Source organism: Puma concolor, chromosome D4 (assembly GCF_028749965.1).
Source record: "Puma concolor isolate L17-30 chromosome D4, mPumCon1.1.hap2, whole genome shotgun sequence".
In the NCBI taxonomy this organism is placed as follows: Eukaryota; Metazoa; Chordata; class Mammalia; order Carnivora; family Felidae; genus Puma; species Puma concolor.
Window position 1 is genome coordinate 12,182,517 of NC_141679.1, and position 18,813 is coordinate 12,201,329.

Genomic DNA, 18,813 nt, shown 5'->3' on the forward strand with positions numbered 1-18,813 from the left:
AGTCAATAAATAAGGAGACGTGTTGTTTGCCATATTCTCGATCTTTCCAAGAAAGGCTTCTGGCGAGTGATACTCAGCCAAACCGGCCTCAACTACGTGCCAGTGGTTCACCTTCTCTCCAAGGTCACAGACGTGCCGTGCTCAAACTTTCATAGGGGTGAGAAGGATTCAGGGTATTGGCCACATACAGTTTTAGTTGTCCAGCCGGGAAGCACTACCCTAACTAAAATAATACATGGACGGGTTTGGAACCTACATTACACTTTGTAAAAAAGTAAAAGATTATCAGTCTCCTATCATAAATTCCCGTGCGGGGTTTACAGTGTTAAACATAATCATGTTTGCCCAAACAGGCATTGAGAAAAAAGATCTCATCTGGGATAGTAACTTTTAAAAACCTTCCATTTATTTTGTGAAAATAATGAATGTTAAAAGAAAGATAAAGAATTAACCACGTACTTCTCTACGGGCCTTCCAGGATTCTATGTTCATCTCTGAGTTAGCGCTATTCCCCGAAGAGGGTCTCTCGTCAACCATGGTGACTGTGGATATGCGGGTAGGTTTAAAAGCAATCCAAACAATACTTAAATGACTACATAAATGCCGACCAGTCAAGAGACAGTTACACTGGACCTAAATAAATTATGCATTTGAGATATGATCTAAGGCCACTGATCCTCCAGGGATTTTGAGGATAATCAAATGTCACTGTTGCTAGATCATACCCTGGGAAAAAGCCGTTATGTTCGTAATTTCATTTTAGAATTTTTTTTTTAAAAGTTAAAAAAAATTCACATTATACTGGTCCTAAGTCAAAGAACTGCAGGTTTCGTTTCGGCCTTCTGGAACGTGTTTGTCCTTTCAGGGAGGCCTCCGTGTTGCTCACACGTTATGTCCTCACGCCTTCGTGAATGCTGAGTCTGGGGGAGCGTCGCTGAAGAAAAATGGAATTTCCAAACTTTCAAAAACTCCCCGAGGAATACTCATGGAATTCTTGGGCCTCACAAAAAATGGCACGAATAATTCACAGGTTACTCAAGAAAGAAACCTGAGTGAAACAAACCTATGAGCTTGACCGAGGCTGCAGGACTGCAGGGTCATAAAGGTCTAAGAATCCTGGTAATTCATTCTCACACTGACTATTCATTCATGGGATCCAAGGGCCAGACAGAGCTTCATGGTGTGTTCTGGGTGGTTTCTAGTCCCCAGAAAATCCTTTTTCAAGAAAACGTCAATCTACCCTACCTGAAAAACTAACCTCCATCCTCTCTGGTAGAGGGTCGTGGCACCTCTAGCTAATGAGCACCTTTGTGTGGATGAGGAATAGGCACTCCGTTTGTGGGGCCTGACCTCAAGCTGAGCTGCCCCGCGTGGGCCAAGTTCTGACCCCACTAGGCCTCCTGAACAGGTGCCCTTGAGCAGTGAATCACCTGCACAACCATATGTGGCCACCCTACACAGAATACCATTTGTATTCTGAGCTGTGGAATCAGACTGCCAGCTCACAGCCTGGCTCTGAAACTTGCTAACTGTGTGATTTTGGGAAAGGCACTCACCTCGGCTTGAGTAAAAATGCCTCAGTTCTCTCCTGTGTAACATGGGGGTGTGAAGTCCACTTCACAAGATAGATACGAGGATTCAATAAGTTATTACATGAAGACCGTGTATCTGGCACAGAGTACAAGCTTGATAAAAGTTACTACACTTAACTCATCCAAGCAAGAGATGAGAATTATTGGGAAGGTCTTTTTTTTTTTTTTCCTTCCCTAAATTTAGAGGACCAAAAGTCTCCTTTAAACTTCATTCCCAGTTGAGTGGTCCTTGATGGATGTAAGAGGTGTCCTGGACTAGAGGAGAGGAGATTTGGATTCAGATGGAGTATGACCGTTTCTAAGCTGGAAACAGCCCTCAGCCTCCATGCACCCTCTCTTGGGTTCTCAGGGACAGAATCAGCAAAGGTGAGGAGGGAGGTAAGGAATCTCTGACAGGCTCACGGCTGTTTTCTTTTAGTTTAAAATTCTCTGATCATTAAGACTGTGAATAAGTGGTTCTGTGGCCTTTCTTCCCCACTATGGTCTTACCACCCAGTGCTTCAAATACCCAAAATGCTAGAAGATTCATGCACGACTCAGTACTCAATTACTTCCTTTTCAGCTCTTACCTTCAACGTAGGTTGGGAATGAAGCCAAGCTTTTTCTTGACTGTAATCAAGACAAAGAGGTTTCAGAAAGGGCAAAGCGTGATGAAAAATGCATTAACACAACTTTATCCATGCAACATGAAAAATAAATAGATCACCAATGACAGATATTAATCAGGTGTCGACCGTTTTTGGTTATCACGGAGAGAAAGGTGTGAACAGACACACACACTTCTTATTAGAGGTTACCCAAAGCCCAGAATATCCATTCATATTTTAGGTAACCTGAAAATCTCACATTCCACAATTAGATGTCCATCCGCTTAAAAAGTTTCTAAGTGAAAAACTGTTAGATGAGTAAAAGCACCAACAATGTGACTATATGTTGAAATCAAGAATTCTCTTGGGGAATTTTATTTCCCTTCAGGTCTTTGCTTCAGTCATCTCTCACTGTGCTAAAAATGTTTGCCAGAGTTTTCCTCTCCTCCTTTTGTCCCTTGCTAGTTTAAAAATCCCATCATGTAAGTGATTAGTATATGTTACCTTAACATAAGAACATAAACAAAGGAGTGGATTGAAAACTGTGGAATTTCTTACGCTAAGTAACACCTCACAGCAAGGGTCTTCCGGCAGCATCGTTGGGCTGTGGGCATGATTGGCTCGAACCCTTCTAGAACCTGACTGGACGGCAGTTTCAATGCTAGGTTGCAGAGGAACAATACTCACCATTTGGTTCCTCCCGTAACTGAGTGGCACAGAGAACTCTAAGTGGCTTAAGAGTAGGAAGTTCATTCCCGCTCTCGCCACAGAATTTGTAGCTGATGTGTTGGGGGCAGGGTGACGTGAGCATCGCAGGAGAGTGGAGAGCCACTGTCAAAAACAAGACTCCTTCAAACGAGCAAAAAGGAGGGTCTGCAAGGCCCAGGGCTGTCCTCAGAAAGCCTAAAGATTTTCATGGCTAAGAGTCTAGTGGGTATGTCATTTCAATCTGTATGTTTTAGAAAAAGGGTATCTTATACAGCATAGCTGCTCAGTGGGTTGACCTGGGTTGATGGTAAACTCTGGGGTGCCTGGCGGCTGGGAGAGGTAGGGCCTAAAAGAGGGGGGGCATCAGGGGAACAGCTCTGTCTTGTAGCACCTTTGTAGCAAAGGGATGACTAATTAATAAATACCTGCACAACACTCTAAAAATAGTAGTGTTAACTGTTCTATTAAAAAAAAATGGGGGGGGGGAGGCAAACACACCCAGGCTTAAGACTCTGTTTCAATTCAAGACAATGACAAGAATTCAACACGAATCACACAACATAGCACACAAGGCAACCTGTCAGTAAACCTTCCGGAATGTGCCCGCGGGGATGAAATGGTTCGTCACACCGAAGACGGTGGGTTTCTTATTTCAGAAGGGATAACCTTTAAGGAAACTACAAATACAAGTCCACTGGGAATGAAAGGTCATTGGCTCCTTTTGTCCCTTGCTGGTTTAAAAATTCCATCATGTAAGTGATTAGTATATGTTACCTTAACATAAGAACATAAACAAAGGAGTGAATTGAAAACTGTGGAATTTCTTACACTAAGTAACACCTCACAGCAAGGGTCTTCCGGCAGCATCGTTGGGCTATGGGCATGATCGGCTAGAAACCTTCTAGAACCTGATCAGATGGCAGTTTAAATGCTAGATTGCAGAGGAACCTCTGCATTTATGGAAACCTGCACCCCAAGGAAAGCTAAGATAGGTGGACAGGAAGAAAGAGAACTACAATTTCAACTTCAATGGTGCTTGACATTGGTTTTACTTTTTCGTTGATCCAAGTGAGAAGAAAGGGTCAGTTGAGGGGCAATAGCCAGCTCTAATTCTGGCTAAAAACAACAAAAACTGTGTAACTTCGCGGTATGTAGATGGGAGCCAGTCTTCACAAAGACTAAAGATCTTAAAATTAGTATTTCCCAACCACCTTCCTCGTCCTTGCCCTCAACAGCAAGGGGCCTGGGGTAGAGAGGGTTTACTTTGTTTAATCAAAATGGGTTGGCCTCCAGGTACACCCAAGAAGCCAACTCAGACTTTCTTGGCCTATTAGGATACTTTTCTGAATGCTCACTTCAAGGACAGTCCCCAGATTTTAGCAGAAGCTACGAAAGAATTACTTGAGTCTATAGTTCTAAAAGCTGCCATTTTTATTTAGAGCCACAACAGAGGGCATTTGGTACATTTACTTATTCTCTATTCATAAGCTCATGACTGGCTTTCTTTAGTCTCTGGGGTAGTAAGTTTTTTACGAAAAGAGTTTTGAGAAATGAAAGAATCTCTAATTATTGCACACAAAGAGGATTTTCATCATTATTTCTAAGGATATGCAGAAACATGTGCCAAGTCCTGTAGGAACCGAGAAATAACACATTTGCCTTGCTTATTATATCTGATGAATAATCAAATGCTGAATATTCAGATGTCTGATTAGCCCTTTGTTTCCTCACATGTGGACAGAGATGAACATGAGTTGATCCTTCACATTCAAGAATTAATAAAGCCACAGTCAAGAAGATGAAAGGCCAAAGTCCTTGGGATTTTGCAGGAGACACTAAACCACGTGCAGAGCCAGGAGACCCGACGACTGGAGTCATGACATACAAGTTACCTTGTCCACGCAGCGTGTGGCCTGCGGGCACTTTTTGCCCCAAGGGCAGAAGACCCTGGCATTCAGACCCTGGGCCCACAGGAGCTCTGGATTCACAGCCTGCCCTGAACCCTTGTGGGCCCTAGACCTTGGGTAAGTCACTGAGCTTCTATGCTGCCTCAACCACAGTGTGAGGACAGTGAGTCCTACACCTCACAGAATTACTGTAAGGATTAAATGAGATACTATCTATGATTTGCTTGGCCCGATGCCTGACCACTGTAAATGCTTGAGAAATGGCCGCTTTTTATTAGTTATGATCACTGTGGCCTTGATTCTTTTCTTCTTGTTTCTCGTTCTCACCCATCCATGTACTATGAACAAAGGATAAGGCAGAGCTGTGGGATCTAGGGTCCGGAGAAACAGTGACCTAGTTACCCTCCGTTCCCATGAGGTAGGGTCTGAGGACAAGACCAGAGGAGGACAAAGCGTATTTCAAATTTAAATTTTAATGTTGGTGTGATTTCAGAGAAGGTCTCCTTATGTTCGTTTGGGTTAACATACACAGGTTATCAAAAAATCTACTTCTCCCTGTGTGAATAGTTAATGGCAAACGTGTGTGTACTCAGTGAGGCTTCAAGGGTAAATTTTAATGAAGACTCCCTTTAGAAGTGATCTGCCACTCGCTGTGAAATGGAAATCGCTTCCTTTTGTCGCATTTAACGTAATATGCTTAACAAAAGGGAGGAAAAGGAGACAGTCATTGACTATATGGTTTGCCTCTTTCGTGCACAGCCTCAGCACTGGCTGGGCTGGGGTGAGCTGAACCCACCTGGAGGCCACATAAGGCACAGGCCCACAGTTACCCGAGGCCACTTCATAAATAGCTGGGGTGGCACTTGGCTGTGGGTAAAAGGACAACAGTGTGGGAAAAGGCAGCGCCCCCCCTCCAGGAGGAACACCTGCCCTTTCACTACCTTGCTTGGAAGCAAGCATCATTTAGTAGGGCGACCACATGACTTAGTGTCGGAGAGGGACACTTCCGGGCTGTGCTCTCTAGGAGTCCTTAGCCACACACGACTATTTAATTAAATTGGAATAACATGCAAAATTCGGTTCCTCAGTCCCAACAGCCACTTTCAAGAGCTTCCCAGGTGCATGTGGCTAGGGACCACCATATAGGATAGCACAGAACTGAGTATTTCCACCAATGCAGAAAGTTCTCTTGGATAGGGAAGAGTGGAGGGGCGCCTGGGTGGCTCAGTCGGTTAAGCGTCTGACTTGAGCTCAGGTCATGATCTCATGGCCTGAGTTCGAGCCCCACGTCGGGCTCTGTGCTGACAGCTCAGAGCCTGGAGCCTGCTTTGGATTCCGTGTCTCCCTCTCTCTCTGCCCCTCCTCCGTTCACACCCTCTCTCCCTCTCAAAAATAAACATTAAAATTTTTTTTTCAAAAAAGAAAGGGAGAGGGGTGCTCACTAGCTGCACTGCTTGCACAACAGGTGTGGACTGGAAACCACCCCAGGTAAACCAGGACCAGTGGTCATCCTGATGTCATGAGAGATATTTCACTTGGGCCTGAAATAAACGGGTACTTAAGAAACCAGTCCATTTCCCAAACCGAGGTCTGTAATATCCCGAGGAAGGATGCTGCTACACAGAGCTCTTCCCCTCCAGTTTCTGGCACTGTCCTGGAGAACTTTCTGGAATGATGGAAATTCTGTGTCATCTCCCCTGTCCGATGCAATAGCCACAAGTGACATGCGGCTACTGAGCACTTGACCTGTGGCTAGCGTGCCTGAGAAGGTGCACTTCCGTGTCGTTTACTAATCAAAAAAATAGACACCTGTGGCCGGTAGCTACCAGGCTGGACGGTGCGGCTTCAATCACCGAACTCCAGGCTGGAGAGGAGAAATCCGCATTTCTCTCCCGAGAGGGGAATTTGGGGGGTTTGGGCAGGAAGCTGAAGACAGCTCACACCAGAAGAGTAAGACAACACACGGGCCGGTGGCTTCTGGAACAAAACGGCACCCTACCTCTTTATTCGAGGAGGCCTCCGCGGGGTCGCTGGGGTGAAGGGGTATGCTCGAAGACTCTGCCCCCAGGGGAGGGGAACTGCCAGGAGACGGGGACTGGAACACAGCAAGCGAAGGACACAGTGAGAATCGGGGGGTAAGGGGACACCCGGCCGGGGCGGGGGCCAGAGGACAAGGCCCCACAGAACCGAACAAACGCTTCCTCAGTGACAAAACTTTCTTGCAGAGAAGCTACCAACGGTATACAAAAGGCCTGCGTTTTTCAAGCTCTCTTTTATTTCCGTTCATGTTTTTCATTTTAGAGGTGGGGAGGGGCAGAGGGAGAGACCGAATCTTACACAGACGCCACGCTCAGTGCAGAGCCTGACGCAGGGCCGGATCCCAAGACCCTGGGATCATGACCTGAGCCAAAATCAAAAGTCAGACATTCGACCGCCTGAGGCACCCAGGCGCCCCTTGAGCTCTTTTAGATTCCCACCATATTTTCTTGTTTCGTTTATGTTTATTTATTTTTGAGAGAGACAGACAGAGAGACAGAGCATGAGCAGGGAGGGGCAGAGAGAGAGGAGACACAGAATCCGACGCAGGCTCCAGGTTCTGAGCGGCCAGCACAGAGCCCGACACAGGGCTCGAACTCACAGACTGCGAGATCATAACCTGAGCCGAAGTCCGAAGCTTAACTGACTGAGCCACCCAGGCACCCCTCCCACCATGTTTTTAAAGGAAACTTTTATAGCTTTGCCATTTTGTTCCTCCTTGGGACAAGTGTTTAAACAAAGCAAAAGGTGAATAGAGTCCTAAACGAATAAAGCTAACGGGGATACACACGCGTCTGTGGTTTTTAAAATTCTGAAAAAGACTTTGGATACTAATGGTCTTACAAAACCACCTGCCCAAGATTACCTGAATGGAAAAGGAAAAATGAAAGCAGGTATTTTTTAATTAAACACTTTAAAATGTTTATTTTTGAGATGGGGGAGGAGCAAAGACACAGAATTCGAAGCAGGCTCCAGGCTCTGAGCTGTCAGCACAGAGCCTAATACGGGGCTGGAGCCCATGAACCGTGAGATCATGACCTGAGCCAAAGTCAGATGTTAACGAATCAGCCACCCAGGCACCCTGAACGTGGCAGCCGGGACTGATGACCAGAAACCACACCATCTGTATTTCTCTCGTCCAGATTTCAAGTATTTTTTTTCGGATTTAATCCACAGGCCATCGAAAATTCAGAGAAATTTCAGCATCCAAACAATATGACCTTGGCTGCTCTTGAAACAGTTCAAAAATCTTTTATTAAATGATAGGTTTGAAAATAAGGGGTAGAAGCGTAGCTTCGGGGCACATGGCCCCCATCAGGTGTGTTACTGCCTCTGGTGGTGGCACAGGCAGGTCCTGCTGGACGGGGAACAGGAAGCCCCAGGTGAGGGCCCAACACAGCATGTGCTCCCTAAACACCTTCCCAATGAACAGCCAAAGAATCAAGCCAGCAGGCTGGAGGGCGGGACTAGTACGGGCGCTGGAAACCCTCCCCAGCCAGTACCCAGACGTCTCTGCATGTGCTCCTGAAATCCTGACAGATGAAGGGCATCTTCAGGCAAGCCACAGGGATGCTGAAGAATGCTGCAGCCAAGGTCCTCTGACGGCAAGGATATACCCCGCTTCGCCATTTGTTGAAGTCTGATAGGAAGCCTAAGACGGAACCCACGTGACCATCTGTTCTCTGAAGAAGCGTGGCCGTGTGAGGGGAGGTACGTCCCAGACGACGGAAGCCGGGTCAGCCAGTGACAGCTGAATCTGTTTCTGATCTCTTGCGACTGGCCCCCTTGGGAAAACCGAGATAGAAACAGCGGCACAGGACCTCTGCGTGGAAAAGGAGAATGTTCCACAAGATTGGTTGTGCTGAGTAGGGGAGGGGGTACATTAATACACAGTGGGACTTCGGGGCACCTGAGTGGCTCAGTCCGTTAAGCGTCCGACTTCGGCTCAGGTCATGATCTCGCGGTCCGTGGGTTCGAGCCCCGCGTCGGGCTCTGTGCTGACAGCCCAGAGCCTAGGGCCTGCTTTGGATTCTGTGTTTTCCTCTCTCTGCACCTCCCCTGCTCACTCACTCACTCTCTCTCTCAAGAATAAACATTAAAATAAATAAGTAAATAAATAAATGGGACTTCAATGAGCATTATGTGAAATCATAAAAAAAAAATACATCTTTTCCAGAAAGTCTGGATTACGGGAAAACACAGGGGGCACCAAACGACCTGGACGATGATGTGGTGAAATGCAGTTTTATTCACGCTGAGGCTATTCCTGTGAGGCCTGGATTTGATTTCCATGCCCACAGACCTGATTCTGGGCAGGGAAATGAGGACCAATGAGCTTCTTAATCATTCACAGGCAGAAATCAACCACTGCCCAGTGAAGCCCAGAGTGTGGGTGCAGGGTAAGAGCAGACGTAAAGGACCCCCTAACTCCACAGCCCCTGGACGCAAGAACCGAGTCCTACATGCCTTAAAAAAATCCCACGCAGAAGTTTTTATTTGGCGCCCAAGAGAGCTGAGGGGTACTGGCTGAGGTTAGCTTAGTGTGGACCACTCAAAATTAATGTAGGAAAGTCCTCACGAGATTATAGAGCCTTTAAAGTTTCCCAGTTTTTCAGATTTGAAGAGCTTCCTTAGATATTTACATCTAGGTTTTCCCCCAAGTAATTTCCTCTGTTGCAAAGATTTTAAGGGTCTGGTCCCTGGGAAGCTAGTACAGCTGGTTTTTCTTTAATTGCTTGGTTTGAGGGCTGTGTTACACCTTCACTTAAAAAAGAAAGAAAAGAAAAAAAAAAAAAGAAAAAAAATCTTCAAAAGAGCCCCTCAGTTCCTATTTCCTTATCTAACCATCTTCTCTCGAAAATCTTCTAAAAATGGATTCGTTGCAACACTGGGAACATGGGATCATCTCAGGATGATGTGAGAATGCAGGTTATCCAGACAGCAGGCTGGAATGTGGAAGAGGCAGGGCAGACCCCACAGTGAGGTGAAGTGACCAGCGCCCGGAGCCTGCTGGGGCACACGGGAGAGGAGGGACCCACACTGCCCTCATCAGGGACCACTTTCCCCCAGGGCACCACACTCTAGCCTTCTGCATGCAACTAAGCTCACTCACTTTTCCTTCCATTTGCATGTGCAGTTAATGGGAAAACTAGAGAGTTCTCCCACGTTCTTTCCCACCGTCGATGCTGAACTTGAAAGTACCTATTTTGCTGAAGTTTTCTCAGACTCCACTCACGATATACGGTTCTCCCCTGATGGCTTGGGTCAAGTTCTGTAATTATGTGTGTGTCTGCCCTCTCCCAAGAACTCTGGCAGGGATCTTATCTTAATCATCTTTGGAATCCAAGGGCCTGGCCGTGGGGCTCATCAACAGTAGGCATTCAGTGAACATTTGCTGAATAAATGCCTTCAGTGTCGTTTCCAGCTTTACCATATTCTCCAACCTGCAGAAAGCAGGTCAACCACTGATCTCCTTCATTATTGTTTCCTGGCCGATGGGATGCCCCCTCCTTTTTTTAATGTTTATTTTTGAGAGAGAGAGAGAGACAAAGTGCTAGGGGGGAGGGGCAGAGACGAGACACACACAGAATCCGAAGCAGGCTCCAGACTCTATGCTGTCAGCACAGAGCCCAACGCGGGGCTCGAACCCATGAACCACAAGATCATGACCTGAGTTAAAGTTGGACACCCAACCAACTGAGCCACCTAGGTGCCCTGAAGCCCTTTTCTGATAGCACTCCTATGATCTTACGTGTGGAATGTTAAACTTGCATTTTGAATTAGAACTCTGACCTGAGCTCCAGCAAAGCTCTTCTGAAGCTACAAGCTGTCTGCAAACGAAAGGCCCCCCACCTGGTGGGAACCTACCACTCCCCACACCACTGCTGACAAAGTCAGGGTGGACAAACGCCTTCAGGGCTGGCACAGCCCCCATGGAGCCTAAACAAAGGTGTTTAGTATTGACTTATCTCAAATGTCTGCTTTACAAGCCCTTTGCCCCCTCACTGCCAGCTTCCACCTTGCTGTACTCTCAAAAGTAGAGAGGGGTGCGTGGGCGCCTTGGTTGAGCGTCCGACTTCAGCTCAGGTCATGATCTCACGGTTTGTGAGTTCGAGCCCTGCGTCGGGCTCTGTGCTGACAGCTCAGAGCCTGGAGCCTGCTTCGGATTCTGTGTCTCCCTCTCTCTCTGCCCCTCCCCTGCTCACGCTCTGACTCTGTCTTTCAATAATAAATTAATGTTAAAAAATTTTTTTTAAAAAAGTAGTGAGAAAACCAGAAACTAGATAACACTTTTTACTTTCAAAGAATGTACTGGAGGCAAAGTGTAGCCAATAAAATATGATACAAAAAGTGAGTTATTATTATGTATTTCTCTGTATGAAGTCTCATGCCTTTTGGGTCACTGACTCGACATTCCATTTTAAGTCAACAAGACCAAGGATGGGAAGCAAAGGTGGGTGTGGAAATTCACAAAGTGCCACACAGGGCGTCTGTAAGGAGGCATCTGTGATGTCCAAAGACGACTCAGTAACTCCGTTCTGGTTCACTGCAGGAGGTCTTAAGCTGCTTGTCTTCTACAGGTGGTGTTCTAGCAGATTCTCCACAACCACGGTCCGAATTTTACTACCACAGCTCTGGGGCTCCACAGAGCAGAGCTCTCAGCTCGAAGAGTCTGGTTCCTCAGGGCCAGGGCAAGAGATGGATAGTCCCTTTGTTAGGCTGGAGACGGCCTCAGGATACAGAAGCATCCAGAGGGAAAGCCAATCACTCATTTCATTTCCAATCGAACATCTCCCGGGGGCACACGCTCTACCTGCTGGCGGGAGAGGTGATATGTGCAGGGAAGCAAAGTGGGCAGAGAACTATTATTCATTTATTCCTTCAACAGGCATTTCTGTGCCTACCTCTGTTCTTGATACTGGCTTGCTAAACAAAGAGGAAAGAGACGCTGTGGTCCTGTCCTATATCCCTTTCCAGATGAGGGGGGGAGGCAGACGTGCGGAGGCAGGGCTGTGGCAGGGATATTCACCTGTACATGGGACGCGGGGCCGGGAGGGCGCAATTCTGCAGGAGGGGAGGGGTATACGTGCAACGCTTTATGGGGAAGGGGAGACTTCAGCTGAATCCTGAAAAGTGTGCAGTCTTCATGGAGCAGGATGGGATGGGGAGTGGAGGGAATGTTCTGGAAACAGGCAGGGAGGTCGAGCAGCTCTGCAGGAAAGTGGGAAATGAGCTGGCGGTCAAGGACAAGTCACTGGAGCCTCGCTGATGACAACTAGCCACCACCTACTCTCTGCCCAGAGGGTGGGGTTTTCTTTGTGAGCCACTGGCCTGTTGTCTTCAGCAGAGAAGGTCAACCTAGGCACTTAGTAACTGTTTCCTCAGTTGGACTGCAAACCCAAAGAACTGAGGGACCGAGTTAACACTTTCTGCTCTTCCCTTCCCTTAATCCTTTCTCCCTTGACATATGCATGAAGAGAAGACTACGGCCTGGAAAAGCTGACTGGATGATAATGAGAACACCCCCCAAACCAAAGGGTCTGCTGGCTCTTTCCAAGTAGACAGTGTTCTTCTCAGAAAAGCCCGAGGACGGAGCACAAAGCAGTGATCTAGAGACATACAGAGATCTGAAGAGACTTCTGGAGAGACTCCACTCACAAGATACACCAAGGGGAGTTCCACTGGGACCATTCATTCATTTGTTGAACATGGAAATTCTGACAGCGTCTGAGGAGGCCCTGACCCCTGGCCTGCACCCAGGGAGCCCCTTGCTCAGCAGGGGAGACAGACACACAAACGCAGGGTGTCCTCTGAAAGCATGGCCACTGGGTCCTCAAGGAGAACAGAAGTCACAGTAACACAAAAGCAGCCGCCACTGAGCTGACCACCCACGACGTCACTGTCCACCTCGACCCCTCTCTCCGGCCCACGTCTCTGGTGGCTGGTCTCTGTTGGGGCTCTTGGGACCATGTGGTGCTACAAGGCCACAAAGAAAACAAAACGGAAAGCCAGAAGCCTACAGGCATGCTGCAGAGCAGAAGAGCGAGTACTTCTATGGTAAATAAAAAGCAGGATTTTAGAACGAAGAAACGGGCCCCGTTGGAGGACTGCTCCAACCAGCCATGGATAACTGGGAGAGTTGGTGGAGTAACACCAGCTCACGAGGCGGACGCTAACCTAGCAAGAAGGATGGGACCAGGGGTGCTTTGAAAAAGCATGACTGGAATATCAAATCCATTAAGGGAGGCCCTTGAGAAAACTGTAGCAGCCCTCACATGTCTTTGCTGACACCGTCCTCTTTACGACTAGAAGGATCCCTTCGGTTCACGCTGCAGACGTCATCATGTGAACTGAAGAAGGGTTCTAATGCATACATTCAATGGCTTTTTTTTTTTTTAAGTTACAACTCCTCAAATCAATACTTCTCCTTTGTTTTAAGAATTCACAGGTAGGTGAGGGGCGCCTGGGCGGTTCAGTTGGTTGAGCATCCGACTTCGGCTCAGGTCATGATCTCCAGGTTGAGGAGTTTGAGCCTCGCCTCAGGCTCTGTGCTCACAGCTCGGAGCCTGGAGCCTGCTTCGGATTCTGTGTCTCCCTCTCTCTCTGCCCCTCCCCCACTCATCCTCTCTGTCTCAAAAATAAATATAAAACATTAAAATTTTTTTTAAAAGAATTCACAGGTAGGTGAAATTATAACCTACATGTTATTAGTCAAAAGATAAAGCAACTAAACTTCTGTTTATAATTTTTAGTATTGTTTCTCAAGATCAGGTTCTAACTAAATCCCCTCTTGCCTCCCCCCATACTTTGAAATTTTGGTCCTCCTTTTTGTTTTATGTTTATTTATTTGAGAGGGAGTCAGAATGCACGAGTAGAGGAGGGAGGCCTGTTGGTTGGTGGAAATAAAAAATTCCTAAGACACAGGATCTGGTCTTCATATCCAACACGATCTGGCTTTCCAATATTAGGGTCTGTTTCCAAAAGCACAATGTGAGTCTAGGGAACATAAGGTCCATTTGTCCTTGGAAAGAGGCCGGGATAAAGAACAAAGAAGAAGGCTGGCATGTTTTAATTTTATAATGTGGCAGAACAAGTAAAGCTCTCGAGGTTTCAAGATAGCAAGATAGCAGAAGGCTCCAGCCGCAGGAGCGGGCAGACCAGCATCTGAATCCCGCTCTCCCACTCACTGCTCTGACTCATCCTTCTCTGATCCTCCTGAGAATTGAGGAAACCGGTTACTACCCACCTCCTGGGGCGGACATGAGGATTCATCGGCGACCACGTACACAGGGCACGAGCTCAGGGCCTGTGTATGCACAAGGCACACAACCAACGTCTGACGAGTCTTTTAAGATTCCAGCGGCAACGACAATCACGTCCCCCCATGGGGAAGTGCTCACCAGGATAACACGTACCCATGGAGATGCTTTCCTCGTCTCCCTCTTCTTGTTTCCTTCCTTATTAAACTTCTACACATGGCTAAAGTTAAAGAGCACGTAGAAGGCTCTCTAAAATCATACTACAATAGACTCTAAATTAATTTATAGGCCCCCAGACTCTTACAGGTATCTTGGTGAGAACCGCACATTCCCGGCTACGGCTGGGGGTATATACAACAACCGTGTGTGATTTCTGGCATGCCCGCTGTCTCCCAGTCCAGACAGCATCTTGCAGCGCGAGGGTTGAGGGTGATGCTATCATGGCGAGGGAGTTACAAAAAAAAGAATCAGGTGCATATGCAGGTGTTAATTTACAACAAAGCCACCCCAAGACCTACCGAGATACCCTTCCGTGAGGACCTTGGTGAAAGACTCCGGCTGGCTCTAGCCAACCTTGAGCAGTCCCAGCACACGTTGGTCATTTCTTCCAAGGAAACTCAGTGACAAAAATTCCACGTTGACAAAAGGTAGGAGAAAATAATCCTTTAAAAATGACACAGTTTTACCAAATGTGTGACTGGGTTATTTAGTAATTTCACCTGTGTAGAGCGAGACACAGCACCTGAGAATAAATTTTTTTTTTATTTTAATTTTTTTTAACATTTATTCTTTTTGAGAGAGAGACACGAGTATGAGCGGGGGAGGGGCAGAGAGACATAGAGACACAGAATCTGAAGCAGGCGCCAGGCTCTGAGCTGTCAGCATAGAGCCCGACGCAGGGCTCAAACCCACGGACTGTGACCTGATCATGTGATCAGATCATGACCTGAGCTGAAGTTGGACGCTCAATTGACTGAGCCACCCAGGCACCCCTAGTTTTTTTTAAAGTCACCAAGCAACCCACATACCCCATGAGGCCCAAGCACCAAGTGCTCATGGACCTTCTTCACTAGTGCTATGAACTGTGTCCCCCTCAAATTCAGATGTTGAGACCCTAGCACCCAGTGGGGTAGTATGAGAAGACGGGGCCTTTATGAGGTAATTAGGTCGCAGGGATGGAGCTCTCGTAATGGGATTAGTGCCCCTACAAGAAGAGACACAAAAGAGCCTCCTTCCTGTCTCTGCTCTCCACCGTGCGAGAACACAGCAAGAATGTGGCTGTCTGCCAATAAGGAAGGGGGTCTAAACCAGTAGCTGACCATGCAAGCACCCTGATCTCAGACTTCCCAGGTTCTAGAACTGTGAGAAGTAAATACGTTTGGTTTTTTTTAATACGTTTGAGAGAGAGAGAATGCGTGCACAAGGCAGGGGAGGGGCAGAGAGAGAGAGGGAGAGAGAGAATCCCAAGCAGGCTCTGTGCTGTGCACGCAGAGCCCAATGTGGGGTTTGATATCACGAGAACCGGGAGATCATGACCTGGGCTGAAATCAAGAGTTGGATACCTAACCGACTGAGCCACCCAGGCGCCCCATTTTCTGTTGTTGAAGTCACCCCGTCTGCGGTGTCTTTCTTACACAGCAGCCCAGACTGACTAAGACAACCAGAGACCTTTCACTAAGTACCTGTTGACTCCCATTTTAAAATACAACTTTAGGGGCACCTGGGTGGCTCATTCGGTTAAGCGTCCAACTTGGGCTCAGGTCATGATCTCACAGCTCGTGAGTTCGAGCCCCGTGGCGGGCTCTGTGCTGACAGCTCAGAGCCTGGAGCCTGTTTCAGATTCTGTGTGTGTCCTTCTCTCTCTGCCCCTCCCCCACTCGTGTTTTGTCTTTCTCCCAAAAACAAATAAACAATAACCATTTTTTTTTAAATACAATTTTAACAAGCTCTGAGCAATCACGCCTCAATTTAAAAACTTCCGCGGTTCCTGCTTGTGTAGACAATAAATCCCAGACTCTACTCCGGCACTTCAGGCACTCCAAGGTTTGGCCTTGGTTTCTTCACCACTTTTCCCCCTTCCGGTTATTATTCTCTACCATCAAGCCAAACTGAGCTATTTCCTGCTTCCTGTATATAACCTGAGGGTTTTTGTGCACTGTCCTTGTCCATGTTCTTGTCTCAACTGCACATGTCCATGAGCCTCCAAAGCCTCATTTCCAGTGTTACTTCTTTAGTGAAATCTTTCCTATTCTCTTCGGTGAGTGGGAGCCCTCTCCCATGAGAATTGCTGATGTTTCACTAGTGCTGTTCTTTTTTTTTAACGTTTATTTTTGAAACAGAGAGAGACACAGCACGAACAGGGGAGGGTCAGAGAGAGAGGGAGACACAGAATCTGAAACAGGCTCCAGGCTCTGAGCTGTCAGAACAGAGCCTGATGCGGGGCTTGAACTCACGGACCACGAGATCATGACCTGAGCCGAAGTCGGACACGTAACCAACTGAGCCGCCCAGGCGCCCCTCACTAGTGCTGTTCTTATATACGTCACTTTTTCCTTTATGTTTTATTGAAATACTATAGGATAGTTTAATTACAATGCTTTAATAAGCACTATGAGGGCAGGATGTGATTATTTATTTTGAGGGAGAGAGAGAGAATGACCACGTACGTGACGTGAGCAGGGGAGGAGCATACAGAAAGGAAGAGAAAATCTTAAGCAGACTTCACGCCAGCACAGAGCCTGACTCAGAGTTCAATCTCACAACCGTGAGCCGAGATCACGAGCTCGGAAGCTTAACCAGCTAAGGAACCCAGCATGTGATTATTTAAGGTTTACGAGGTTCTCCATAAAATATACAACAGGAGCCTGATAAATATGTCGAACACAGGGAAGCACGCACAGACATCGATCGTTTTGTACTGGAGGACAAAGAAGACACAAAATACGTTGATGCACAGAGTTGGTCCTGAACCCACGTAGCACTGCACTTATGTGCTCACACAGTATCAGTACCCAAGTGCAGATCAGGGTTCTGTTCACTGTTCCTTGATCATGGCCTCTTTGCTTGTCCGACACTGCTTGCAAATCACACGTCCTCATGTGACGAGTATTGTGGATACGACAAGAACTCTCAAAGGCAGCATTTCAAACAGACCATAATCAAGCACTTGGTCATTCAATTCCTCACCAGGCTGACCACTCCGGTTCTATATGGGATTTCAAAGGCGTGGTTGCCTGTGGCAGGTGATGGGACATAACCTTCTGCTCCAGGGACTGTGTGGGGCTTCGCGAGTTCCGGCATCCCCGAATAGCTTTTTTGCTGCGCATCTTGGTTGACCCAGCTCTATCCCCTTTCTCAAATAAACACACATTGTTTTCCTCACTGATTTAAGTTGTTTTAAATTCGCCCTGCTCCACGTTAGAGTTATAAAAAAAGAAACAAATATATGATTAGGTTTCTCTTGCTCCAAGACATGTTTGTGCTTTTGAAAATTGAAACCGGTTAAGAAATCCGTAATTACTCACTCTCAATTCAAACTATATTATCAATGCACATTTCTGTTTCCTTAATGTGGTGAAGTAGGAAAGTTAGCACAGGCATTGTAGGGGCATAATTATGTCATTAAAATGATAATAGCCTGGGCCTAATGAAGTGTTTTATATACACATTTATAATGGATTCAATTAATACCAACGGAACATTTTGAGATAACTGTCGGTTAAAATATTCTAACCATTTTTATTCTCTCTTTTCCCATGGGGGGGTGGGGGGGAGCAGCAGGGCGGGTGCTCCCAAGCCCTGGACCACCTTGGACGTCAGAGACAGCCTTGCAATGCAGGCGTCTCCTCAAAGAGAGGCATTCTCACTGTCAGCAAGCAATTCATTTTATTACCATCAAAAGGGCCTTAAGCTTCTGAAGCCACCGGCTCAAAGGCCAAAAAAAAAAAAAAAAAAAAAAAAAAAAAGGCCGAATTAACTATTAACCAGTGTCATTACTTTAAGTTGAAGTAACTTACCAGCTGATAAAGCCCATCCGGAAATACAGGTTATCTTTTACCCTTTGAAAGGGCCTCACTCTGGGTGTTTGAAATGCATTACAATTTGTGATGGACAAGTGAGGGGGCCAACCTCTTATTTCCCCATCAGGGACCTGCACTTTCCTTCCCAGACCTCCAGACCTGAGTTCCGTAAGAGGAAAAACCGAAGTCACTTGTAATTTACGTTAAGCGATGCAGCCAAGAGCACGTTATTTGCTGTAATAACACATCACCTACCAAGGACAGCCGCCATGTCTGGAAGGCTTACTATGTGCCGGGCCCTGGTCAGGGTACGTTAGGCCCATCACCTTGTCTAGCAAAGCAGTTCCTAATGCGTAAGACACCAAGCTCACTCATCGTCGTTAGCATCATGAAAGCAAAAGACAACACAGAGAACAGAAGGGGAGACCACGGGACCCACAGTCACTCTTTCATTAGAACACAAAGCTGCTGGGGAGGAAGCAAAGAGCCCAGCATCTACGTGATCAAATGGCCTCCTCTCTCTACAGGTCGTCCTGACCTTCCAAGTAACAGGCGGACCTGGCTGCATTTCCCACCCACCCTGGGGAATGCCCACTCTCCTGCTCTGTTCCTATACCCTGAGCACGGAGGGAAGCGCAGAGAATTTACAATCTCACAGTACGAGGGTTAGAACGCCGAGGGCGACGAGGCAAACATCATTCTGA

At 47.0% G+C, this 18,813-nt stretch overlaps 1 protein-coding gene across 6 annotated transcripts in view; it reads right to left on the reverse strand.

Annotated features, from left to right (window-relative positions):
- APBA1 (amyloid beta precursor protein binding family A member 1) overlaps positions 1-18,813 on the reverse strand; it is a 203,598-nt gene that overhangs the window by 32,788 nt on the left and 151,997 nt on the right. For 5 of the 6 annotated variants that reach the window (XM_086684974.1, XM_086684977.1, XM_086684976.1 and 2 more), the window contains exons 3-4: positions 6,794-6,889; positions 2,162-2,201 (exon numbers count right to left, since the gene is read on the reverse strand). In XM_086684974.1, the coding sequence (XP_086541100.1) occupies positions 2,162-2,201; positions 6,794-6,889 (136 nt within the window). The remainder of the gene's footprint in view (positions 1-2,161; positions 2,202-6,793; positions 6,890-18,813) is intronic. The other variant, XM_086684978.1, reaches the window with a different exon arrangement.